At 35.8% G+C, this 19,722-nt stretch overlaps 1 protein-coding gene across 2 annotated transcripts in view; it reads left to right on the top strand.

The window, feature by feature from the left end:
* The first annotated feature begins 358 nt into the window (after window positions 1-358).
* SPG20 (spastic paraplegia 20 (Troyer syndrome)) overlaps window positions 359-19,722 on the top strand; it is a 22,435-nt gene continuing 3,071 nt past the window's right edge. The window contains exons 1-8 of one of the 2 annotated variants that reach the window (XM_010835613.1): window positions 359-1,224; window positions 2,941-3,015; window positions 4,571-4,768; window positions 7,096-7,251; window positions 9,997-10,120; window positions 10,648-10,842; window positions 11,756-11,914; window positions 11,992-12,082. In XM_010835613.1, coding sequence (XP_010833915.1) covers window positions 415-1,224; window positions 2,941-3,015; window positions 4,571-4,768; window positions 7,096-7,251; window positions 9,997-10,120; window positions 10,648-10,842; window positions 11,756-11,914; window positions 11,992-12,082 — 1,808 coding nt within the window. In that variant the 5' untranslated portion in view covers window positions 359-414. The remainder of the gene's footprint in view (window positions 1,225-2,940; window positions 3,016-4,570; window positions 4,769-7,095; window positions 7,252-9,996; window positions 10,121-10,647; window positions 10,843-11,755; window positions 11,915-11,991; window positions 12,083-19,722) is intronic. The other variant, XM_010835615.1, reaches the window with a different exon arrangement.

The raw sequence follows: 19,722 nt of genomic DNA, 5'->3' as shown, positions 1-19,722 counted from the left end.
CTCATTTCTGTCCTCTCCAGTATGTGATTCAACTTCATTTTTAATTAGCTGCTGTAATCCAGAAGTATAATGAGTTGTAGAATGAGACTCTTTTGTTCCAACCTAAAAGATATAGGAAACTTTTCTTTCTTATAAGAAACTGGAACAAGAAAATTATTCAGTAGCTATATTCTGTCTTATTCTCTTACATCTTTAATTAAAAAGATAGGAGCAAGAGCAATATTTATCCATTCAACAAATACATATTGAGTATTTCCTGTATGTCACATCTAAATAGGCTTAGGAAATACATCAGTGAACAAAGACAAGCAAGGCTCCAGTCCTGAAGTATATTCAGGTGGGAGGAATTGATACTAAATAAGTAAACAAATATCTAAATAAGGTAATTAAAAATATATTTCCTGTTTTGCAGAAATGGAACAAGAACCCCAAGATGGAGAACCTATTGAAATTAAGATCATCAAGGAAGCATACAAGAAAGCCTTTGTATTTGTTAATAAAGGACTGAATACAGATGAATTAGGTCAAAAGGAAGAAGCAAAGAACTACTATAAGCAAGGAATAGGACACCTGCTTAGAGGAATCAGCATTTCATCAACAGATCCTGAGTACACAGGTCCTGAGTGGGAGTCTGCCAGGCAGATGCAACAGAAAATGAAAGAAACGCTACAGAATGTACGTACCAGGTTGGAAATTCTAGAGAAGGGTCTTGCCACTTCTCTACGGAATGATCTTCAGGAGGTGCCCAAGTTGTATCCAGAATTTCCACCTAAAGACATGTCTGAAAAGTCGCCAGAGCCTCAGAGCCTTAGTTCACTTCCTCAGCACAGTGAAGTAAATGGCAGCACTTCAACTGCAAGTGCAGAATCAAGTAGTACACCTACTACTTTGTCCTTGCCGTGTCAGAGGCATCCGTCTGAAGCACCTCCTGCTTACACTCCCCAGGCTGCTGAGGGTCACTACACTGTATCCTATGGAACAGAATCTGGGGAGTTCTCGTCAGTTGGGGAGAACTTCTATAGGAATCACTCTCAGCCACCTCCTCTTGAGACCTTAGGGCTGGATGCAGATGAGTTGATTTTGATACCAAACGGAGTACAAATTTTCTTTGTAAATCCCGCAGGGGAGGTTAGTGCACCTTCATATCCTGGGTACCTTCGAATCGTGAGGTTCTTGGATAATTCTCTTGATACCTTTCTAAATCGTCCTCCTGGATTTCTCCAGGTAAGCCAAAGAAAGAGGTAAACAAATTTGAAATATGTGTAGAACATATTACTTTTATTTGATAATATTTATGATGTGTCCAAGACAGTGAATGCAAAAAGGTTACTATAATTTCTAGTTCCTTTTTAAATTCATGAAATTTATGTGCCTTCAGCATCTACGTTTGTATTTGACAACATTTCTTTTTCTTTAGATATAAAGTCTTGTTTTAGTATTAAATGTGTGATGACAGGACCTGAAGGAGATTGGAATATTCATCCTTTTAGTTTTTTATCTGAAGAAGAAACCTAATAACTTTGATTTCAAAAGGGATTTGTGTAACTCTTGTGTGAATGTGTAACTTTAAATTTCCACAAATGTTGTCAGGCCCCCACTGAGGGGCCAGACTGGGTTAGATGCAGCCCGGTGTCTGGAACAGTGGTTCTCAACTAGTAGGAACCACCCCTGCCGTCTCCACACACCCTGGGATATTTTGACAGTAGTGGGGACATTTTTGGTTGTCATAGCTGGGACTGGGGTGTGTGCTGTTTCTCCTGGAATATATAGTGGGTAGAGGCCAGGCATACTGCTAAGCATTAAACAGGATAGCTCTTATCAGTTAAAAAAAATAACTGAAAATGTCAGTCATGCCAAGATTAAGAAACCATGGTCTACAAGTAGAGACTGTGATGATGATCATCTGAGAAGCAATTCTAACTTTCCAAGTATATACATTTACCAGGATACACTTGGTCCAAGAGCAAAGACTGTTGCTAAATAAAGGTTGAGGTTAGGACACTTATGGAATTCCTGAGGTATTCTGAAGGTGAAATTCCTGAGGTATTCTGAAGGTGATGGTCCAGTATCAATCTGTCTTAGTATGGGGAGATGGGTTTCTGGAAGTACAGATTCAGTATTCATTGGATATAACAAAAGGATCTGCATGGCAGGCAGATGACTATTTGAGAAGGCAGGTGCTTTTAAAAGTCCAGGTGATGTGGTTTAGCTACAGTACTAGTTATCTACATTTTTTTTTTCTTTCTTGATATATTTTCAATTCTTATGCAGCTTTTACTTTATAAAGTCCACACGAAGGTTGTTTACAGATAGTTGGAGATTTACTAGGAGTGTATGAAGGAGATATCTGGGAGCATTGTTGGAAGAAACATTTCATTAGTGGACAGGAAGAATAGTGTGAATCATAAGTTATTTTTTGAAAAGAAGCCTTAACTTTGAAAAGAGTAGGCTTATTGATTCTGAGGGGTCTGATAAAAGATAAAATATTTTCTGCTGAACTGATAATAAAATGGCATTGTAAGAGTGGAATTTAAAAAACCTTTGGGTCCCGGGCTACTGGAGGTTCAGGGAATGAAAATTTGAAACATTCTATTCATTACATGAGCTCAACCATTAAAATGACTTGTCCTTTAGTAAAAATTTGTTCTGTGCTTTTAATTCTGTTTTTCTAGTAGCTCCTATTTTGAGTCCTAAATAAAAAAAGTAAAATTGTACCCCAAATGTGAGTCTTTTTAAGGACTCTCATTTACACGTGTTCAGTTATTTATAGCAGTGCCCTAAAAGAGAGTTGCCATGTGTTTACTGAATTCTCTGTTCTTAAAAATCACTATTGCTTTATTTAGGAAATTAGAAATTAAAGTTGGCAGACTAGAATTCTGTGGCTTCTAAAAACTATTTTTTTCTTGAATTTAGTTTTAATATACTTTTTAAACCTGTCAGATTTGTCGTCAATTCATATGGAACTTGGATATGAAGTTGCTCTGTGAAAGTGAAACTGGGAGAAATCAGCCTGTGGTGGGTGAGCTCACCAATCTATAATACTCTGCCCTGAGAAAGGTCTATAAATTTTATTTGAGAAGATTTGAGGATACTCCATTTCAGTTAAGGTGACCAGAATGTAGTTTATCTTAGAGAAATAATGACACAGTAAAAGAAACCTTTTCCTAACTTTCATCATTTAAGTGTAACAATTACAATTTTTTTTTGTTGTTAAATCCACCACCTGTTATTCATATTTTTTTAAATGTCTATTTTTTTAACTTTATCCTAAGCAATAACAACTGTGAAATTGAGGAAAAGAAGTTGTATTTTTTCCTACATATTTCAATACATGTAGCTACTCAAATTTAAATAGTTTGTATATTACTTGAAGTCATTTCACATACTACAGATGGTTATATATCATACTTTGGAACATACAGCCATCAGTTTTATTGTAACTTGTCTGAAGTTTGATTTTTATGAAAGCTGGAGAGTGGCTTTTAAAATGACTAAAACAAAGATAATCCACTAAAATAAGAATTTGAAAATGTTTGTTAAGCACTTTTCTAGGAAAGAGTCAGACTTGCATGCTTGATCTCTACATATTTGTATTCTGTTGGTCAGAGATGTGATAGTATACCAGAATTTTCCATTGTTTATATGAAACCTTTCATCTCTTTGACTCATATACATCACACAATATTTGATAATAATCAATTGTTCTTCCAAGTTTCTTAATATTAGAAAATGTATTGGTGAGGGGAAAAATTATATTCTGGTCACTGAAAGAATAATGGAAATTAATACATTTGGATATTCTGATTTAAACTTAATTTCTTCTGAATTTAGATCTCTAGGAGGTGAGTTTAAGTCTTAGTTGATAATCTGACCTCCCCGTATGATGTTGCCGGGCAGCTTTTGGTTTAACTTCAAAATAGATAGTAAATCCATAAATGTAACTTAGTATTCTTGCTCTATCAGATCAGGTTGGACTTAGTAAAAACAAACAAACAAACAACTGTGTTTCTAATTAAAATAATTGTTTAGCTTCTCCAGTGGCAGATAGCACGTGTTTAAACCCTAGCTTCACTTTTTAGTTGTTGACTCTGAGCAACTTAATTAACCTCTCAGTGCCTCATTTTTCTTGTGGTTAAAATGACACTAACCAACTTCATGGAATTGTTTTGAGGATTAAATCAGTAAATACATGTGGAGTACTTAGGAACAGTTTGATTTTATTTAGTTTCCGCAAAGAGATGTTTAATAATAAAGAAAAGCTTAATTTACTTTGACTATTATTTCTTTAGAGCTAGACTCATTATCGGTTAACAGTGGGCTATTTCAGGGCACTGGTTTTAAGACTGTTAAATTAGAGGAGTAGTAAGATTTTTAGCACAGTTCCTGTGTTTTGCAGGGGAATCAGGCTAGCAAATGATTTATTTTTATTGGGGGTTTGTTGATGCTGATGGTTCTACAAAGCCTTATAAAATGCATTTCAAACCTTAAAGTGTGTATTTGCTAATCAAACAATATTTAAAACCTCAGTGAAAACTTTGTTAATTGATTTGTTTTTAATTAATCCTTTCAGGTTTGTGACTGGTTGTATCCTCTAGTTCCTGATAGGTCTCCAGTTCTTAAATGTACTGTAGGTGCCTACATGTTTCCTGATACGATGTTACAAGCATCGGGATGCTTTGTGGGGGTCGTCTTGTCATCTGAATTACCAGAAGATGACAGAGAACTCTTCGAGGATCTATTAAGACAAATGTCTGACCTTCGGCTCCAGGTAACTTGTGTGCCACCTTCAGGATGAAAACCTACTTTAACGTAATCACTCCTGCTTTCAAAGAAATTGTAATAAGCTCCAGTTTGATCAGTAGGAAATAGTATATAATTTGCTTGTGTGTTCACAAATATTTAATACACGTTGGGAATTGGCTGTAAATAATGATTATTGTGGTCTCCGAAATCAAATTGTCTCGATTTGAATTTGAACTCTTGCACTTAATAGCTGTCTAATTCAAGTTGATCTATAACTGAAAGTTACCTGAATGTTGATGTTCCCTATACTTTAGTTTCTTTATCATAAAATAAAGATAATAACATCCACTTTATTGGGCTATGATGAAGATTAAAAGTTAATGCCTTAAGACACTTACATCAGTGCTAGCAAGTAGTGTGGTATTAGCTCTTGTTATGACCACTGTCTTCTCGATTGGAAAACTGGGCTGAAAGAGCCCCAAAATGGGACTCAATGGTGAAGTGGAGGTAATTTCAGCATTGATAGTGAAGTTGCTCAGTTGTGTCTGACTCTTTACGACGCCATGGACTGTAGCCTACCAGGCTCCTCGTTCCATGGAATTTTCCAGGTAAGAGTACTAGAGTGGGTTACCATTTCCTTTTCCAGGGGATCTTCCTGACCCAGGGATTGAACTAGGGTCTCCCACGTTGCAGGCATACGCTTTACTGTCTGAGCCACCAGGGAAGTTAATTTCAGCATTAGCAGATGGATAGTGTTAGATGTTTTAGGGGTATGTCTTGAGGAACAGGTTTTGTTTCAGGAAATTGTCTTTGTTCTTATGATGAACGAAGGCAAAATGTGATTTAAAAAGTGGTTGGTCATCCTGTGAACTTGCCTCATTTAACCCATTTTCTCTGCCCAATACTGATCTGTTTTAGGAAGTTGAAATAGAGTGTAATGGGGATGTTTTCTTTAGCTGTTCTTGCCCATCCTAATGTAGGACAAGGGAGGAAACCATTTTTGATTGTGCATATTGACAGTTATTAGAGGTTGAAGAAGATTGATAGCCTGGGTAATATATACATAATAGTATATATAGAAAACCTTTTATTTTCTCCTTCAATCAACAGATATTTAGAATTCATTATTTAACCTGGTTCTGTGTTAAATGATGGAATGGTAAGGAAGAACAGAGGGGGCTATAAAAATACATATATAATAGTTTCTATTCTTGAACATGTTAATAGTCTGTCAAATAGCAATAGTATAGTGTAATCGATAATGGAAAAAAGTGAAAGGAGGTCAGGGAGGATTTCACAAAATAGTTTTGAGTCCAGTTATGAAAGATTTGTTCCTTTTATCTCAGAAAGTAGAATACACTTTCAGTCCATACCTATATCAAACATTTAAGGGCAAAGGTGATGGGAGCAGATCACCAGGTAAGAGATAGGTCAGAGAGTCATCTCAGCATTAGATTGTAAGAACAGTATATGAGAGTGACCTGATGATCAGTATGAACTAAAATGCCACATATTTAAGCTATGCCAACAAAACTTTTGACCCCCGTACGGAAGTGTGTGTAGCCTCAATATGCTCAGGAGAGTTTACAAAGACAGCACTGTGGTCAAATGGGTGTGGGTTCAAATCTAAGCTTTGCTGTTTCCTAGCTGAAGACAGTGACATTTTTAAGTAATCCAGACTTTATGGAGGTGTTATTCTCTTTACCCCTACATTCATTTGACCTGTATTACCAAGCTCTAGGCAAGAAATTAAACTGACCTTTAGTTTAGTTGTTTATGTCCTCTGTTCAGTTTTATTTTTCGGTTGCATGTTATTTTTAGTTTTCTGTATTGTCCTAGAGCTCCAGCAGTAAAGAAAAGCTTAGTTACTCGCTGTACTTTTGACTTGTCTTTACTCTTAAGCATTCATTCAGCAAAGTGTATGTAAGCAGATTACCTTCAGTGTTGAGTACAGAAGTGAAAAAACAAAAGCAGCCTTCCAACAATGCAGAGTAATTAAACTGGATATGAGTTCCTTTAAACTCATTTAGTCCTATATGTGTTTCCTGAAACATTTATTGTTTAATTAAATTCAAATGTATTTGCATCTGATTTTGTGATCACTTACACCAGCAACTGCTGTAAGTTTATCTTGCATACCTTTTTGTTTTTTGAAATTTACTTTAGGCCCTATCCCCGTGAACCAGAGAACTCAAAAAGGTTTGAGATTTGATAATGAGACAAAAATATAGAGAAAGACTAGCAAAAGTAGTTGTAAAACACTGTCATTTGAATAAGTATATTACTGCAGCATGATGCACCATAGCTTAGAAGAAATGTGAATTTGAACTAAACTGAGTCCTTTATTCCTAGACCAACTGGGACTGGGCAGAAGGAGAAAATGAATTCCAGATCCCTGGAATATCAGGATCTGCCTCTGACCAGTTGAAGGAAGCCAGTGGCACTGACGTGAGACAGCTGGACCCAGGCAGTAAAGATGTGCGTCAGAAGGGAAAACGAGGGAAAAAGGTAAGTAAAGTGAGTGAAAAATCAACAAGGTATGAGGGTGTGTTCTAGCCTAAAGGTACCTTTCACCAGTTTATTTATAAGATCCCCATTTACTAAAGCAGAGCAACTTCCAGACCACAGAGTGATCACTGGTTAAAGTAATTAGAACCAGTGTTAATGTTTCCCTTTCCAAGTATTTATTTAAACTGTCTTAAACAATAGTCTGTGTTTGGAGGATACATCTTTTTCAACTATTGGAAAGATTTTTATATTCACATTAATGATGCATATGCTTTTTTGTTTTGTATTATCTTCTACCTTCCTGTATACACCAAGATCTTGGGTCTAGATATACTTTTCCTTATACTGCCATTTTTATTCAGTTCCTTATTTCTTCATGTAGTCAGCAGAACAGAGAAAATGGCCTTTTAAAAATACATATTTAGCATTTTTTCTTTCGTTTCTTAGATTCTGTGTTATGTACCAAATGTTGAATTTGGATTAGAGGTCAGTAAGTATTTATTGAGTGCTAGAAAGCTGCTGGGAGGGGTGGGAGCAGAAGGAGAAGGGGACGATAGAGGATGAGATGGCTGGATGGCATCACCAACTCGATGCACATGAGTTTGGGTGAACTCCGGGAGTTGGGGATGGACAGGGAGGCCTGGTGTGCTGCGATTCATGGGTTGGCAAAAGAGTCGGACACGACTGAGCGACTGAACTAAACTGAGAAAACTGAACATAATAGAAAAAAGTTTAAATTCCTCATCTCAAATATTTACCATCTAGTGTAGAGGATAGATTAGCAAAGAGAGAATTTCTACCCAACATGATGGTTAGATGAAAGTACACAAGTTGTACAGAAGACTCGGTTGTGCCTTCCAAGAAGATGTGTGGTGTGGGAAGCAATTGAGGAGGCTCCTTCTGGGGGGCATTATGGCTGAGATAAGTCCTGAGGTGAAGTAAGCAAACCTGTGAAGAAGGAAAGTACCGTTGTGTGAGCATTGAATAGTAAACAATTTGGCATTGTTTATTGTTGTAACTCTTAAGTGCTTGGTAATTGTCTTTGGAATTAATGAATGTCACATGAATATTGTACTTTTACACACCAACTGTCACTGTGGGTTATGTTGAGCATCTTAGACAGCTTTATGAGGACATGGGCATTCAAAATGGAAGTTAGAAGTTCATTTTTTAAAATTTAATTCTTTGATTAAAAAATATCAAATTACATAAGATGGTAGATATCTTCGAAAAGCTTTACTTCCACCTTCAACCCTATCTACACCTTTCCTTCTGCCATTGTAGGTAATTTTATTAGTGTCTTCTGTTTATTTTCTGGGTTTTTTGAAGTAGATAAAAGCAAACAAAATCTGTTATTATTTCTCTCTCTTTCTTATATAAAAGGTGGCATCATATAGAGTGTCCCAGAACTTACTTGGTCTTTTTTACGTTGTATTTCATTGTATGAATAGATCACAGTTTATTTAATCAGCCTCTTATTGAGGGGTATTTGGTGTGGTTGTTTGCTATTACAAACAATGCATCAGTGAATAACTTTGTAGAGCTATTGATTCATACATCTGTAGGTAATTCATCAATTTCTTAGAGGTGGGGTTACTGTGTCAACAGATAAATGCATTTGTGATTTTGATAGATCTTGCTACATTACCCTTCCTAAGGATTACACAGTTCAGATGGTACTAGGGGTACATGAACACCTGTCTCCCCACAGCCTGCTAGCAGAGTGGATGGTTGCTCTTTCTGTATTTTGGCAGTGCAATGGTGAGAGAAATATACTGGAATATATTAATTTGCATTGCTCTTTTTGTGAGTAAAATTGAGCAGATGTATAAGGGTAACTCGAATTTTGTTTTCTGTGTGGTGTCTAGTCATATCCTTTCTCTGTGATGTCTAGTCATGTCCATTTTTAGTACTGGGTTGCCAGTCCTTCTCAATTTCTAAGAACTCTTTATATATTATGGACATTGGCCCATTGTCAAAGATAGAACTTGCAAGTATTTTGTTCATTTTGTCTTTAGGTTTTATTTATGAGTGGCTTTCCCCCACATGTAGGAGTTTTTGTTTTTAATGTTTTATGTTTTAAATCAGATTGTATTTCTGTTGGGTTAAATTTGAGTTTCAAGTTGTTTTATAATATTATGAGGTCTGAGTTAGCCTGCTGCTAAGTATTTAGAATGAAAAAATAAATTTAGCTTTGAAATTTTGAGTGTTGGCCCTAGCCATTGAATTAGCAAGTATTTCTATGTTTCTTGTTTCCATTCAAATGGAATGGCAGATTCTGTGTTTATGTATTTTTATTTGCTTTTACTTGAAGTCTGTCAAAACCAGTTCATTTGGATGCATTCTTCATTACTGATTGAGTTATTTAACACATCTTTTAACCTTACCAAAGACTGTATGCGTATGGGTATTTAGGGGAATGATAGCCCTCTGAAGGAACTCGGTCTAGTCAAGGAAAGAAAAAAGTCAATTTAAATATAATCTAATAAATGCTGTATTGGAAGTATGTTGGTATTTAAATCTTACTTACCAGTGGGACCTAACATAAGACCAGAAAAGTTTTCAGCTTCATGGTGGTTATGGGCATTGTGTTTTATGTACTAAAATGTACTAATAATTAGGTTGGCTAGAAATATTTTCATTCATTAGTATTTATTGGCTTAATATTTTATTACAAAATGCTTATGGTTTTCCTTCATCTTAGTTTTTATTATTTTCACTTCTTGAAACATTTTTACCATTTAGACCAAAGGAACTTCAAGTGAAGAAGTTAATCTGAGTCACATTGTACCCTGTGAGCCAGTTTCAGAAGAAAAAGCAAAGGAGTTACCTGAATGGAGTGAGAAAGTGGCTCACAACATTTTGTCAGGTATTACAGTAATGATAACTTTTTTCGCTTATGATGTGAAGCTTTTGGGTGGGTCCCATTAGAGAATACTTGGAAAGATACTATTTTATATTCTGGTTTTAAATGATCAGTTTATAAATACTTAAAAATAGAACTGATCTCTTTGAATGTTACATATTGTCATATTGGTGTAAGTTCTTCTTGGTTTATTTTTCTTTTTTTACTCTTGGGAGAATTGGTAGTGAAAAGCTTCAAGAAACCCCAAGCTTTCAGAATAACTCTGAACGTAAAATAAGTTATTTTCCTTTCCCCTTGGAAATCCCCTCTTAATCTTGGTATAGGTATTAAATGTATACAATGAAAGTATGAAAGTGAAAGTTAGTTGTGTCCAATTCTTTGTGACCCCATGGACTGTACAGTCCATGGAATTCTCCAGGCCAGAAAACTGGAATGGGTAGCCTTTTCCTTCTCCAGGGGATCTTCCCAACCCAGGGATCTAACCCAGATAATCAGTCCTAATTTTATCCAGTTATTTTTCCTTTTAAAAGGTGCTTCCTGGGTGAGTTGGGGTTTGGTCAAAGGTGCTGAGTTTACTGGCAAAGCCATCCAGAAAGGAGCGTCTAAACTTCGAGAACGAATTCAACCAGAAGAAAAGCCTGTGGAAGTTAGTCCAGCTGTGACCAAGGGACTTTATATGGCAAAGCAGGCAACTGGAGGAGCAGCCAAAGTCAGTCAGTTTCTGGGTAAAGTGACTTTAGACTCCTTTACTACTTTTTACTTACATTAAAAATTTTCTTTTAGTCCATTAATCTAATCTCATTTAGATGGTTTAACTTTGAGGGTAAAGAATTCGGACAAAGAAGCTTTATGTTGCTACTTGTGGTGGGATCTGTAGACCAGCAGCACCGACCTGAAAGCCTTAGAAGTATGTCAGGCACTGACACACATACTGATTGGGTATTTCCAGTTCACAGGATGTCTCAGTGATTTACTTGCTTATTAAAGCTTGAGAAGCACTGGTTAAAGGTTATTTTGATGGGTTGGAGAGGGGAGCATCTGTGCCTTTGAAAGGGAATGTATTTGCCAAGTGTATTTACCATCCTGGAGTATGACACATGCTTTCAAGGACAAGTCACTACATTTGAATCAGATTTTTGGTGTGTTACTTTCATATACACTTAAATACTTAATTACTATTTCAGTTGAGTATTTGCTGATAGGGAGAAAAAGTACAAATTCGCTTAGCTGGAAAACATGATAGTTGGATCTACCAGTCTTGCATTTAAATAGAAGAGGTGAATGATTCTCTTCTAAGCAAAATGATGAAACATTATATTTAAGACTCACAGTTGGTGATGGACAGGGAGGCCTGGAGTGCTGAGATTCATGGGGTCACAAAGAGTCAGACACGACTGAGCGACTAAACTGAACTGAACTGAACTGAAGCTTTGCAAACACATCCTTAAACCAAACAATAGCCTTTGTTTAAAAAAATAACCAGCCTTGTTTTCATCCTTTTTAAATAGGAATGGTAACATTGTACAATGAAACAACTTTAGTTACTCATGAAAAAATTTTGCTTAATGAGAATGGTAAAATCAAGGGAAAAATACATGTTTTTCTAAGTTTTTTTTTTCTTTTAAATGGTTATATTAGTTGATGGAGTTTGTACTGTGGCAAATTGTGTTGGAAAGGAATTAGCTCCACACGTCAAGAAGCACGGAAGCAAACTTGTTCCAGAATCTCTTAAAAAAGACCGAAATGGAAAGTCTACCCTGGATGGCGCTATGGTTGTAGCAGCAAGTAGTGTTCAAGGTAACATAAAACTCTGAAAACTTAGGAAGGTCTGTTTGCCAAGGGTTGGTTTTATTTACCTTTGATTGTATTTTCAGGATTCTCAACTGTCTGGCAAGGATTGGAATGTGCAGCTAAATGCATTGTTAACAATGTTTCAGCAGAAACTGTACAAACTGTCAGATACAAGTAAGTTGAATTTTATCATTTTAATAATGAGATCTCATAGCATTTGTTTAACTCTGGGGACAATTAAAATGATTGTATATCTATTTTTGATTAAATATCTGGTAAAACAGTTTTTTTCACTTGCTATTTCTAAATAGGGAGAAGAGTAAAGATTCTAGAAATCAATAGTATTACTGTGACTTTGCCTTGTATTACTAATTGTTATATTTGTTCATCATTAATGGAAAGAATAGATTCATATTATTTTTAATGCCTGGAGTTTCTATATGCCTTCATGTTCTTGTGAGTGGTGTTTATTTATCTGTGATTTTGGTGGGGAAAACTTGAATTATATTTAAAGTATTACACTTTGTTAGTACTAGTCCCTTCTATATACGAAGAATATTAAATTTTCACATCTTATTTGAATGTACCACTGTGCATGTGTATTGGAACAGACAGATGGTATAAGACATGCCATTAAGAAATGAACAAACATAGAACTGAATTATTCATCCAAGCTCATCTGATAAGTGGTGTTAAAGATGAGACTTAAAAACAGGATTTTAGCTTTTTATTCTGTCTTTATAAGTACTAGAAGGCTAAACTCAAATTTAGTATGAAGGACTTGAGTTGCCTTTTTTAACTTTGAGTTTGTTTAGAGCTTAATAGTTAATGTTTATTTAGAAGAAAAAATCGTGTTCTCAGCTCTTGGTTATATGTGTTAATTATTTACTCACTGACAGCGTTTGAGTTCATACTTCTGCATCAGACATTGTGTTCACTGCTTTTCATATGTAGTGTTTAATTTTTAATGCTGTTATCTCCATTTTATAGATGAAGAAACCAAGAGCATAGAACATTAAATACCTGGTTAAGAATTGGACCCTAGTAAGGGGTAGAGCTGAGATACAAGCCAGGTCTTTGTTGTGCAGTGTCAGGGAACAGTGCCGGGCCACCACTCCCCTTGACGGGATATCTGTGTGAGTTTAGTATCTGGAATTCTTTTCCAGCACTACATCAGTACGTTTAGACTCCCTCCCATCATAGTAAATTAGCTAACTAGTAAATTACTAACTTAATTTCCAGCCTAAGTTGGTTTGGTCTGCTCAGTCCGGGGCAAACATACCTTTGAGTAAAAGTAACATGGCCTTTCATCAAGGAGTGTCAGTTTTACCAGAGGATTTGGAAAAGCAGATGCAGAGTAGATCTGAAATTTTGATGGAAATGTAAAACCCAAGTCTCCCAGCTGACTTCTTGCTACTCTTGGCATTGACCTCTAATCTAATACTCTTTTTGTTACGCCTTTTAGGTTACTTTGATGGATTAGTCATCATTAGAAAAATGGTTTCTTTTTTTGTTGCAAGCACAGGAGAAAGTCAGAAGTGTCTTTTAGACCAAAAGTGGATTATTTTTAGATTATTATGTGCTAGCTTGGGTAAATAGGTGGTCACATGAGTAAGTAGGAAGTGCTTTATTAGATTTGTCCATTTCCTACTCCTTAAAAAAAAAATAAATGTACCTGAGTACTTGAATTAAGTTGAGTCTTTTAAAAAGTTTGAAGTTTACCCAACTAGGAAGTACAAGGTTTTAGTGTAGATTTTGTATTTTTTGTCCTTAGTGAGGAGAACTTAATGTGATATTAGAGTATTTTTACTGTGATTTGGAGCTAATTTATTTCTGTTATGGTGTATATTGCTAGTTTTATCCTTTCCTCCAAAGATTCAGTTCTTTTTTTCAGAAAAGAAGCAGGTGAGGATTTAGTTAATTAGATTTGTAATTCCAATTATCAGGATACCTTAGTGTTAGCAGTAACTTAATTAGAAACTTGGAAAGACAGGAAGGACAGTGGAAATAACAGGTTTTGTCCAAGTAATACTATTTTCTCACTTATGAATAATCTTGCCCAGAAGTAGAAATTGCTTTTTAGGGGAAGAAACTGCAGGTATTAAACCAGTAATAATTCAGTGATATTTATCACTGAAGAATTTTAGTTCTCCATAATTGACATAAATTTATATTTGTTTATATTTATGAATTTATACCTATTTAGACTATGAAAGCTATTTGATACAGATGTAACATTTGTATTTTTCTACTCTAATCCACTGATGATGGTATAATGAAGAAAACTTATTATTTTTTGAACATGTGTATTCTTATTGCCTATGAGAAATTATTCTCCCAAGTAGTTGTTTCAAATCTGCCTTAATTATTTGCACTATGCCTAAGAGAAAAATATGTTACATAAATTTCCATATCAAGTTTCTTGTAGTATAAGCAAATACAAAGAATTATTATTTTTTTAATTTAGGTATATTTAAAGGCAGGTTGTATTAGATAAGTATATTCTCCATGCCTTTTATGGTTTTGATTCTAATTCAGGACTGTGTTCATTCATTATGAATGACTTACCAATGACCTATATAATTAAATACACTCCTAATTTTTTGAGGTAAATGTATAAGAAAGATTTGTTAATACTTTATTTTTGTCAGTTATATTACTACTTTTGTTATATAGATTTAGGAGCAAGAAGACCTACAGGAATAAGGAAAAAGCAATTGAGTAACTTTAAACCTACTATACCTGATTGCAGTATAGTGTCTGCTAAATAATTCATCACTCTTCTACATAGCTTCTAACTTTCACCTTTAAGTTCCTTTTTTCCACTTTAAATTGTTTAGAGGAAAATAATATAACTTTAGTAAGTTAGGTACATTTTTGTTTCCCCCTCAGTAATATTTTATCTTAGAACATATATTTGTGAAGAATAAGCTTAGTAAAAATATTTTCCTGTAGCAAATTAACTCTTTTAAGGTCTAGTATTTAACTGGTTTATTTAGTAAATTTTAATTAAAGTTTCCCTTAAATTTTCACTGGGTGAAGGGACAAATTCAAATCCATTTGAGGTTATCCCCTTTAGCAGATGTCATATTATCCATAAAACTCTATATCACATCTACTCAGGAGTTGTATAGGATCAGTCTTGGTCTTTTCAATATGGTAACTGTACAAATATTTAAATATGGTCATTATGTATTTTGCTTATTTTTTCTTTTCTACTAAATACTCCCAGTTTAACAATTCCATATATAGTATGGTTTCCAGATCTTTCCTTCACGAATGTTCTCAAAATATGGAACCCAGACTTGAATCTAATATTCTAGAGGTATTGTAACCAGATTGAATACAGTGGGGTTGTCTCCCTTGTTTTGGTCATATTTAGCATGTGATAAATATGGAATAGAAGACAAAGGGTATGTCTTTATAGTAGCTGTTACTTTATTGACCCATATCAAACTTGTTTTTCTTAACTGAATTATAATTGCTTTACAATCTGAACCTTTGCCTTATTTTTAGACGGTTGATATTTGTACCTAAATAAAACTTTACATTTATTCTGGCTTAATTGTACTTCGTTGATTTTGATTTTGACCCATCATTAATTCTACCATTTTGGCTTCAGATTTTGATGTGTGCCATGTTAGCCTTACATTTTGAGTTACCTGTAGGTTGAAAGACGTGTCTTTCTTACGTCTTAAGATTTTTTTCCACAGGGTTTTTGTGTGTGTGTGTGTGTATGTGTGGATAAAGTCAAATCACATGCTTACTGTAGCCTTTCTTCCTAATTGATCTTTATCCAAGATTTAATACTTATTGAGACTGGTGGGTCAGCTGTTTACACATCTGCTAACAGTATTGTCTTTTCCCACCTTTCAGTTTTGTCTTACAGATACTTCTTAGGGTGGTTGTCTTCCACACCCATTTCTTAAATATTGGTTTTGTGTATGGTTTTACTCTGTACTCCCTTTTCTGCTCTTTGTGGATATCATATATATATATACACACACACACATCTATGGCCACAATTATCACCTATATCTCAGCAGCTCTTAGATCTATATTTCCTCTTAACTTTTAATCTATAGGCTCATACATCCCAACTGCATACCACTGCACCCATTCAATCCACAGGTTTTTTTTTTTTTTAATTGATCCCTTTAGCTCCAGCCTCATTAGCATTACCTTAGAATATATTTTCATCATTTTTCATCCAGCTCAAAACTTGTTTCCTAACTGGTCCTCAGTGTTAAACCCTTACAGTTCACAATGCAACCTGTGATAGATCCTTCTGAAATACAAATTTGGTCATACCGTTCCTACTGATTTCAAGATAAAGTTTAAACTCCTTAGCTTCACCTATAAGGTTGCTTGTAACCCATCTGTGTTTGAGAATTATTAAGAAGCTATTTCTGTTTTAAATATTTAAGGTTAATATTTCTAAGAATAACTTTGAAGGTTGCATGTAAATTGAATTTTAGGCAGATTTATTAGAAAGTTGTGATGAAATTTTGCTATAATGAGTGAAATCTGGAATCACTGCCAGGGTGCTATTTTGCTATATGTTACTGAATGCACTGCAGAAATTCCTGAAAAGTGTCATTCAAATTGACATCTGAATCCCATTGACTTATTTAGAACATTCTTTATATTCATTTTTTATTGTTCTTAAATTGGTAGTATTCAGTATGTAAGATGTAATTCAATAAGCTAATTATAGTTAACTTTTTTAAAAGGAAGAATAAAAAATAAGCTTTTTTTTTTTGGCCAGAGATAGGCTTTCTAGGAGTCTTTAACGGTGTAGTTTGAGTCTGAATAAAGAGAAGAACTGAAGAGTTATTAAGGCAAGAGAGGAGAAAGGGATGTCTGCCAGGAATCCTGGCTCCTGGGCATGTTGGGAAGCACAGGTGATGAGTGAGAAGATATTTAAAAAATAAACACAACTTCTGAAAAACTGTTCTGTAGGGTCTTTAAAAATATATTTAGTCCTATGGAATTTTCAAAGTGCTTTCACATACACATCTCATAAAGGAGAGGAAATTTTATGAGGTACAGAGAGGTGGGGACTTCACCTGGGTCACATGGCTAACTGTTGGCCCATTTGGTATTAGAATCTTCATTTTCTGACTCCCAGTTTAGTAGTTTTCTCCAAACACTAATATGGCCACATTCTTCAGTCATCATGTCACTTGACTGCAGTTAACCCAGGCCTGGAGAGAGAAGCCCTGAGAGGGACCTGCTCAACCAGGAGTTTGGGGCCCCCTTCCAGTGCTGAAACTGCCTCCGCCCCTTTCTTCTCATTGAGCCTGAGCCATTACCACATGATGACTGTATTTGTGACCGGGTCGTAATTGACTGTGAGAAAGCCCCATGTCTTTTGCAACATCAGCAATTCTGTGGAATTCCGAGGGGTTGCAAAGCAGCAGGGACTGGCAAAAAGCAGTCAGGAGCTTTTCCATTGGGTAACTGTTGTGAAAACCCCAGTCAAGAGTGGTATAGACATAAGGTTTGACAGATTGTAGGCTCTGCTGTGCTCTAACATTGTGAATGGAATATTCAGAAGCATTATAAGATTATTGCATATTTCCAGCACTGAAGTTGAAAAAAAACAAAAAACATGAATAAACCAGTAGGATCGCAAACCACAGAAGGCCAGACTGATACTAATAGAGGACTTGTTAATTTGGAGATCTGATCCAGTGTAAGAAAAAATGTCCAGATACTGGTCACAAAGCATCTAGGAAACTTCAGTATGTTCTGGAAAAAAAGACTGTAGAATTTTGCCTCTTTGTTCTTGTTTGTTGTTTAAGCAGTCCTCTATTTGGGGAAACCTATGGACAGGAAAAGATTTTAAAGCCTGGTACTTAGAAAAAGGTAAAGAGTAAAACAAAGTAGAATAAGGTTTAGTGTCCTTGTATACGCCTCAAGTTGTATTTTCTTATGGAAATGGTATTAAACACCATCAATTGTATTGATTATGGTCAGAAGTAACTGCTTTGTGTGATGTTTTACAATTTCCCCAGTCCTTTGCTCTACTTGAGAACCCAGGAAGCTCTTAGATGGCTAGGGCAGGGCTTACTTATTTTATTCATTCAACAAATATTAGGTATTAGGCACTGTTCTAAGTACCTAAGATACATTAATGAACAAAGCAAAGAGATCCTTTTATAATGGGGTTTATATTCTAGTGAGACAGACAAGCAAAACAAAAACAGTGGGGGTTTTTGCTTTGGTGTTTAGAAAGTTGTTCTGTAGTTGTCAGTTCAGTCGCTCAGTCATGTCCGACTCTTTGTGACTGTAGCATGCCAGTTTTCCCTTTCCATCACCAGCTTCCAGAGCTTGCTCAAACTCCTGTTCATTGAGTTGGTGATGCCATCCAGCCATTTCATTCTCTGTCATCCCCTTTTCCTACCTGCAATCTTTTGCAGCATCAGGGTCTTTTCCAGTGAGTCAGTTCCATAGAAGAAAGAGGCATTAAGTTAGAGAAGAAAGAGGCATTAAGTTAGAGAAGAAAGAGCTGTTAAGGGAGGATTGATTGGCTGTGGGATGAGGCAATTAAAATAGGTTAAATGCTAAGAGGATTATACCGGACTTGAAGAAGGTGAGGCAGTTAGCCATGTGGATACCTGTGGTGAGAGTAGTCTTAAGTGGATACCAGCCAGTACGAAGGTCATAGGGCCACTACATGTGTGCTTGGTGGGTTCAAAGAACAGCAGGAAGGCCATTGAGTCTGCAGTAGTGTGGAGTGGAGTGAGAGAGAAAGTTGTAGAATCTCTGTTTAGAGACAAACTCAGATTCCAGTAGTTTGAAAGGCTTAACTAGAGTCTAAGTTAGAACTCAAAACCATTTATAGTGACCTATAGTTGTAAGACCGGGAGCTGACTGTGGCTCACATCATGAATTCCTTATTGCCAAATTCAGACTTAAATTGAAGAAGGTAGGGAAAACCACTAGACCATTCAGGTATGACCTAAATCAAATCCCTTATGATTATACAGTGGAAGTGAGAAATAGATTTAAGGGACTAGATCTAATAGAGTGCCTGAAGAACTATGGACAGAGGTTTGTGACATTGTATAAGAGACAGGGATCAAGACCATTCCCATGAAAAAGAAATGCAAAAAAGCAAAATGGCTGTCTGAAGAGGCCTTACAAATAGCTGTGAAAAGAAGAGAAGCGAAAAGCAAAGGAGAAAAGGAAAGATACACCCATCTGAATGCAGAGTTCCAAAGAATAGCAAGGAGAGATAAGAAAGCTTTCTTCAGCTATCAATGCAAGGAAATAGAGGAAAACAACAGAATGGGAAAGACTAGAGATCTCTTCAAGAATATTAGAGATACCAAAGGAACATTTCATGCAAAGATGGGCTCAATAAAGGACAGAAATGGTATGGACCTAACAGAAGCAGAAGATACTAAGAAGAGGTGGCCAGAATACACCGAAGAACTGTACAAAAAAGATCTTCATGATCCAGATAATCACGATGGTGTGATCACTGACCTAGAGCCAGACATCCTGGAATGTGAAGTCAAGTTGGCCTTAGAAAGCATCACTACGAACAAAGCTAGTGGAGGTGATGGAATTCCAGCTGAGCTCTTTCAAATCCTGAAAGATGATGCTGTGAAAGTGCTGCACTCAACATGCCAGCAAATTTGGAAAACTCAGCAGTGGCCACAGCACTGGAAAAGGTTAGTTTTTATTCCAATCCCAAAGAAAGGCAATGCCAGAGAATGCTCAAACTACCGCACAATTGCACTCATCTCACACGCTAGTAAAGTAATGCTCAAAATTCTCCAAGTCAGGCTTCAGCAATACGT

The sequence above is a fragment of the Bison bison genome, unplaced genomic scaffold (genome assembly GCF_000754665.1).
Source record: "Bison bison bison isolate TAMUID 2011002044 unplaced genomic scaffold, Bison_UMD1.0 scf7180017864048, whole genome shotgun sequence".
Taxonomy (NCBI): Eukaryota; Metazoa; Chordata; class Mammalia; order Artiodactyla; family Bovidae; genus Bison; species Bison bison.
The sequence above is the reverse complement of the archived record's forward strand: the minus strand, read 5'-3'. Positions and strand labels throughout refer to the sequence as shown.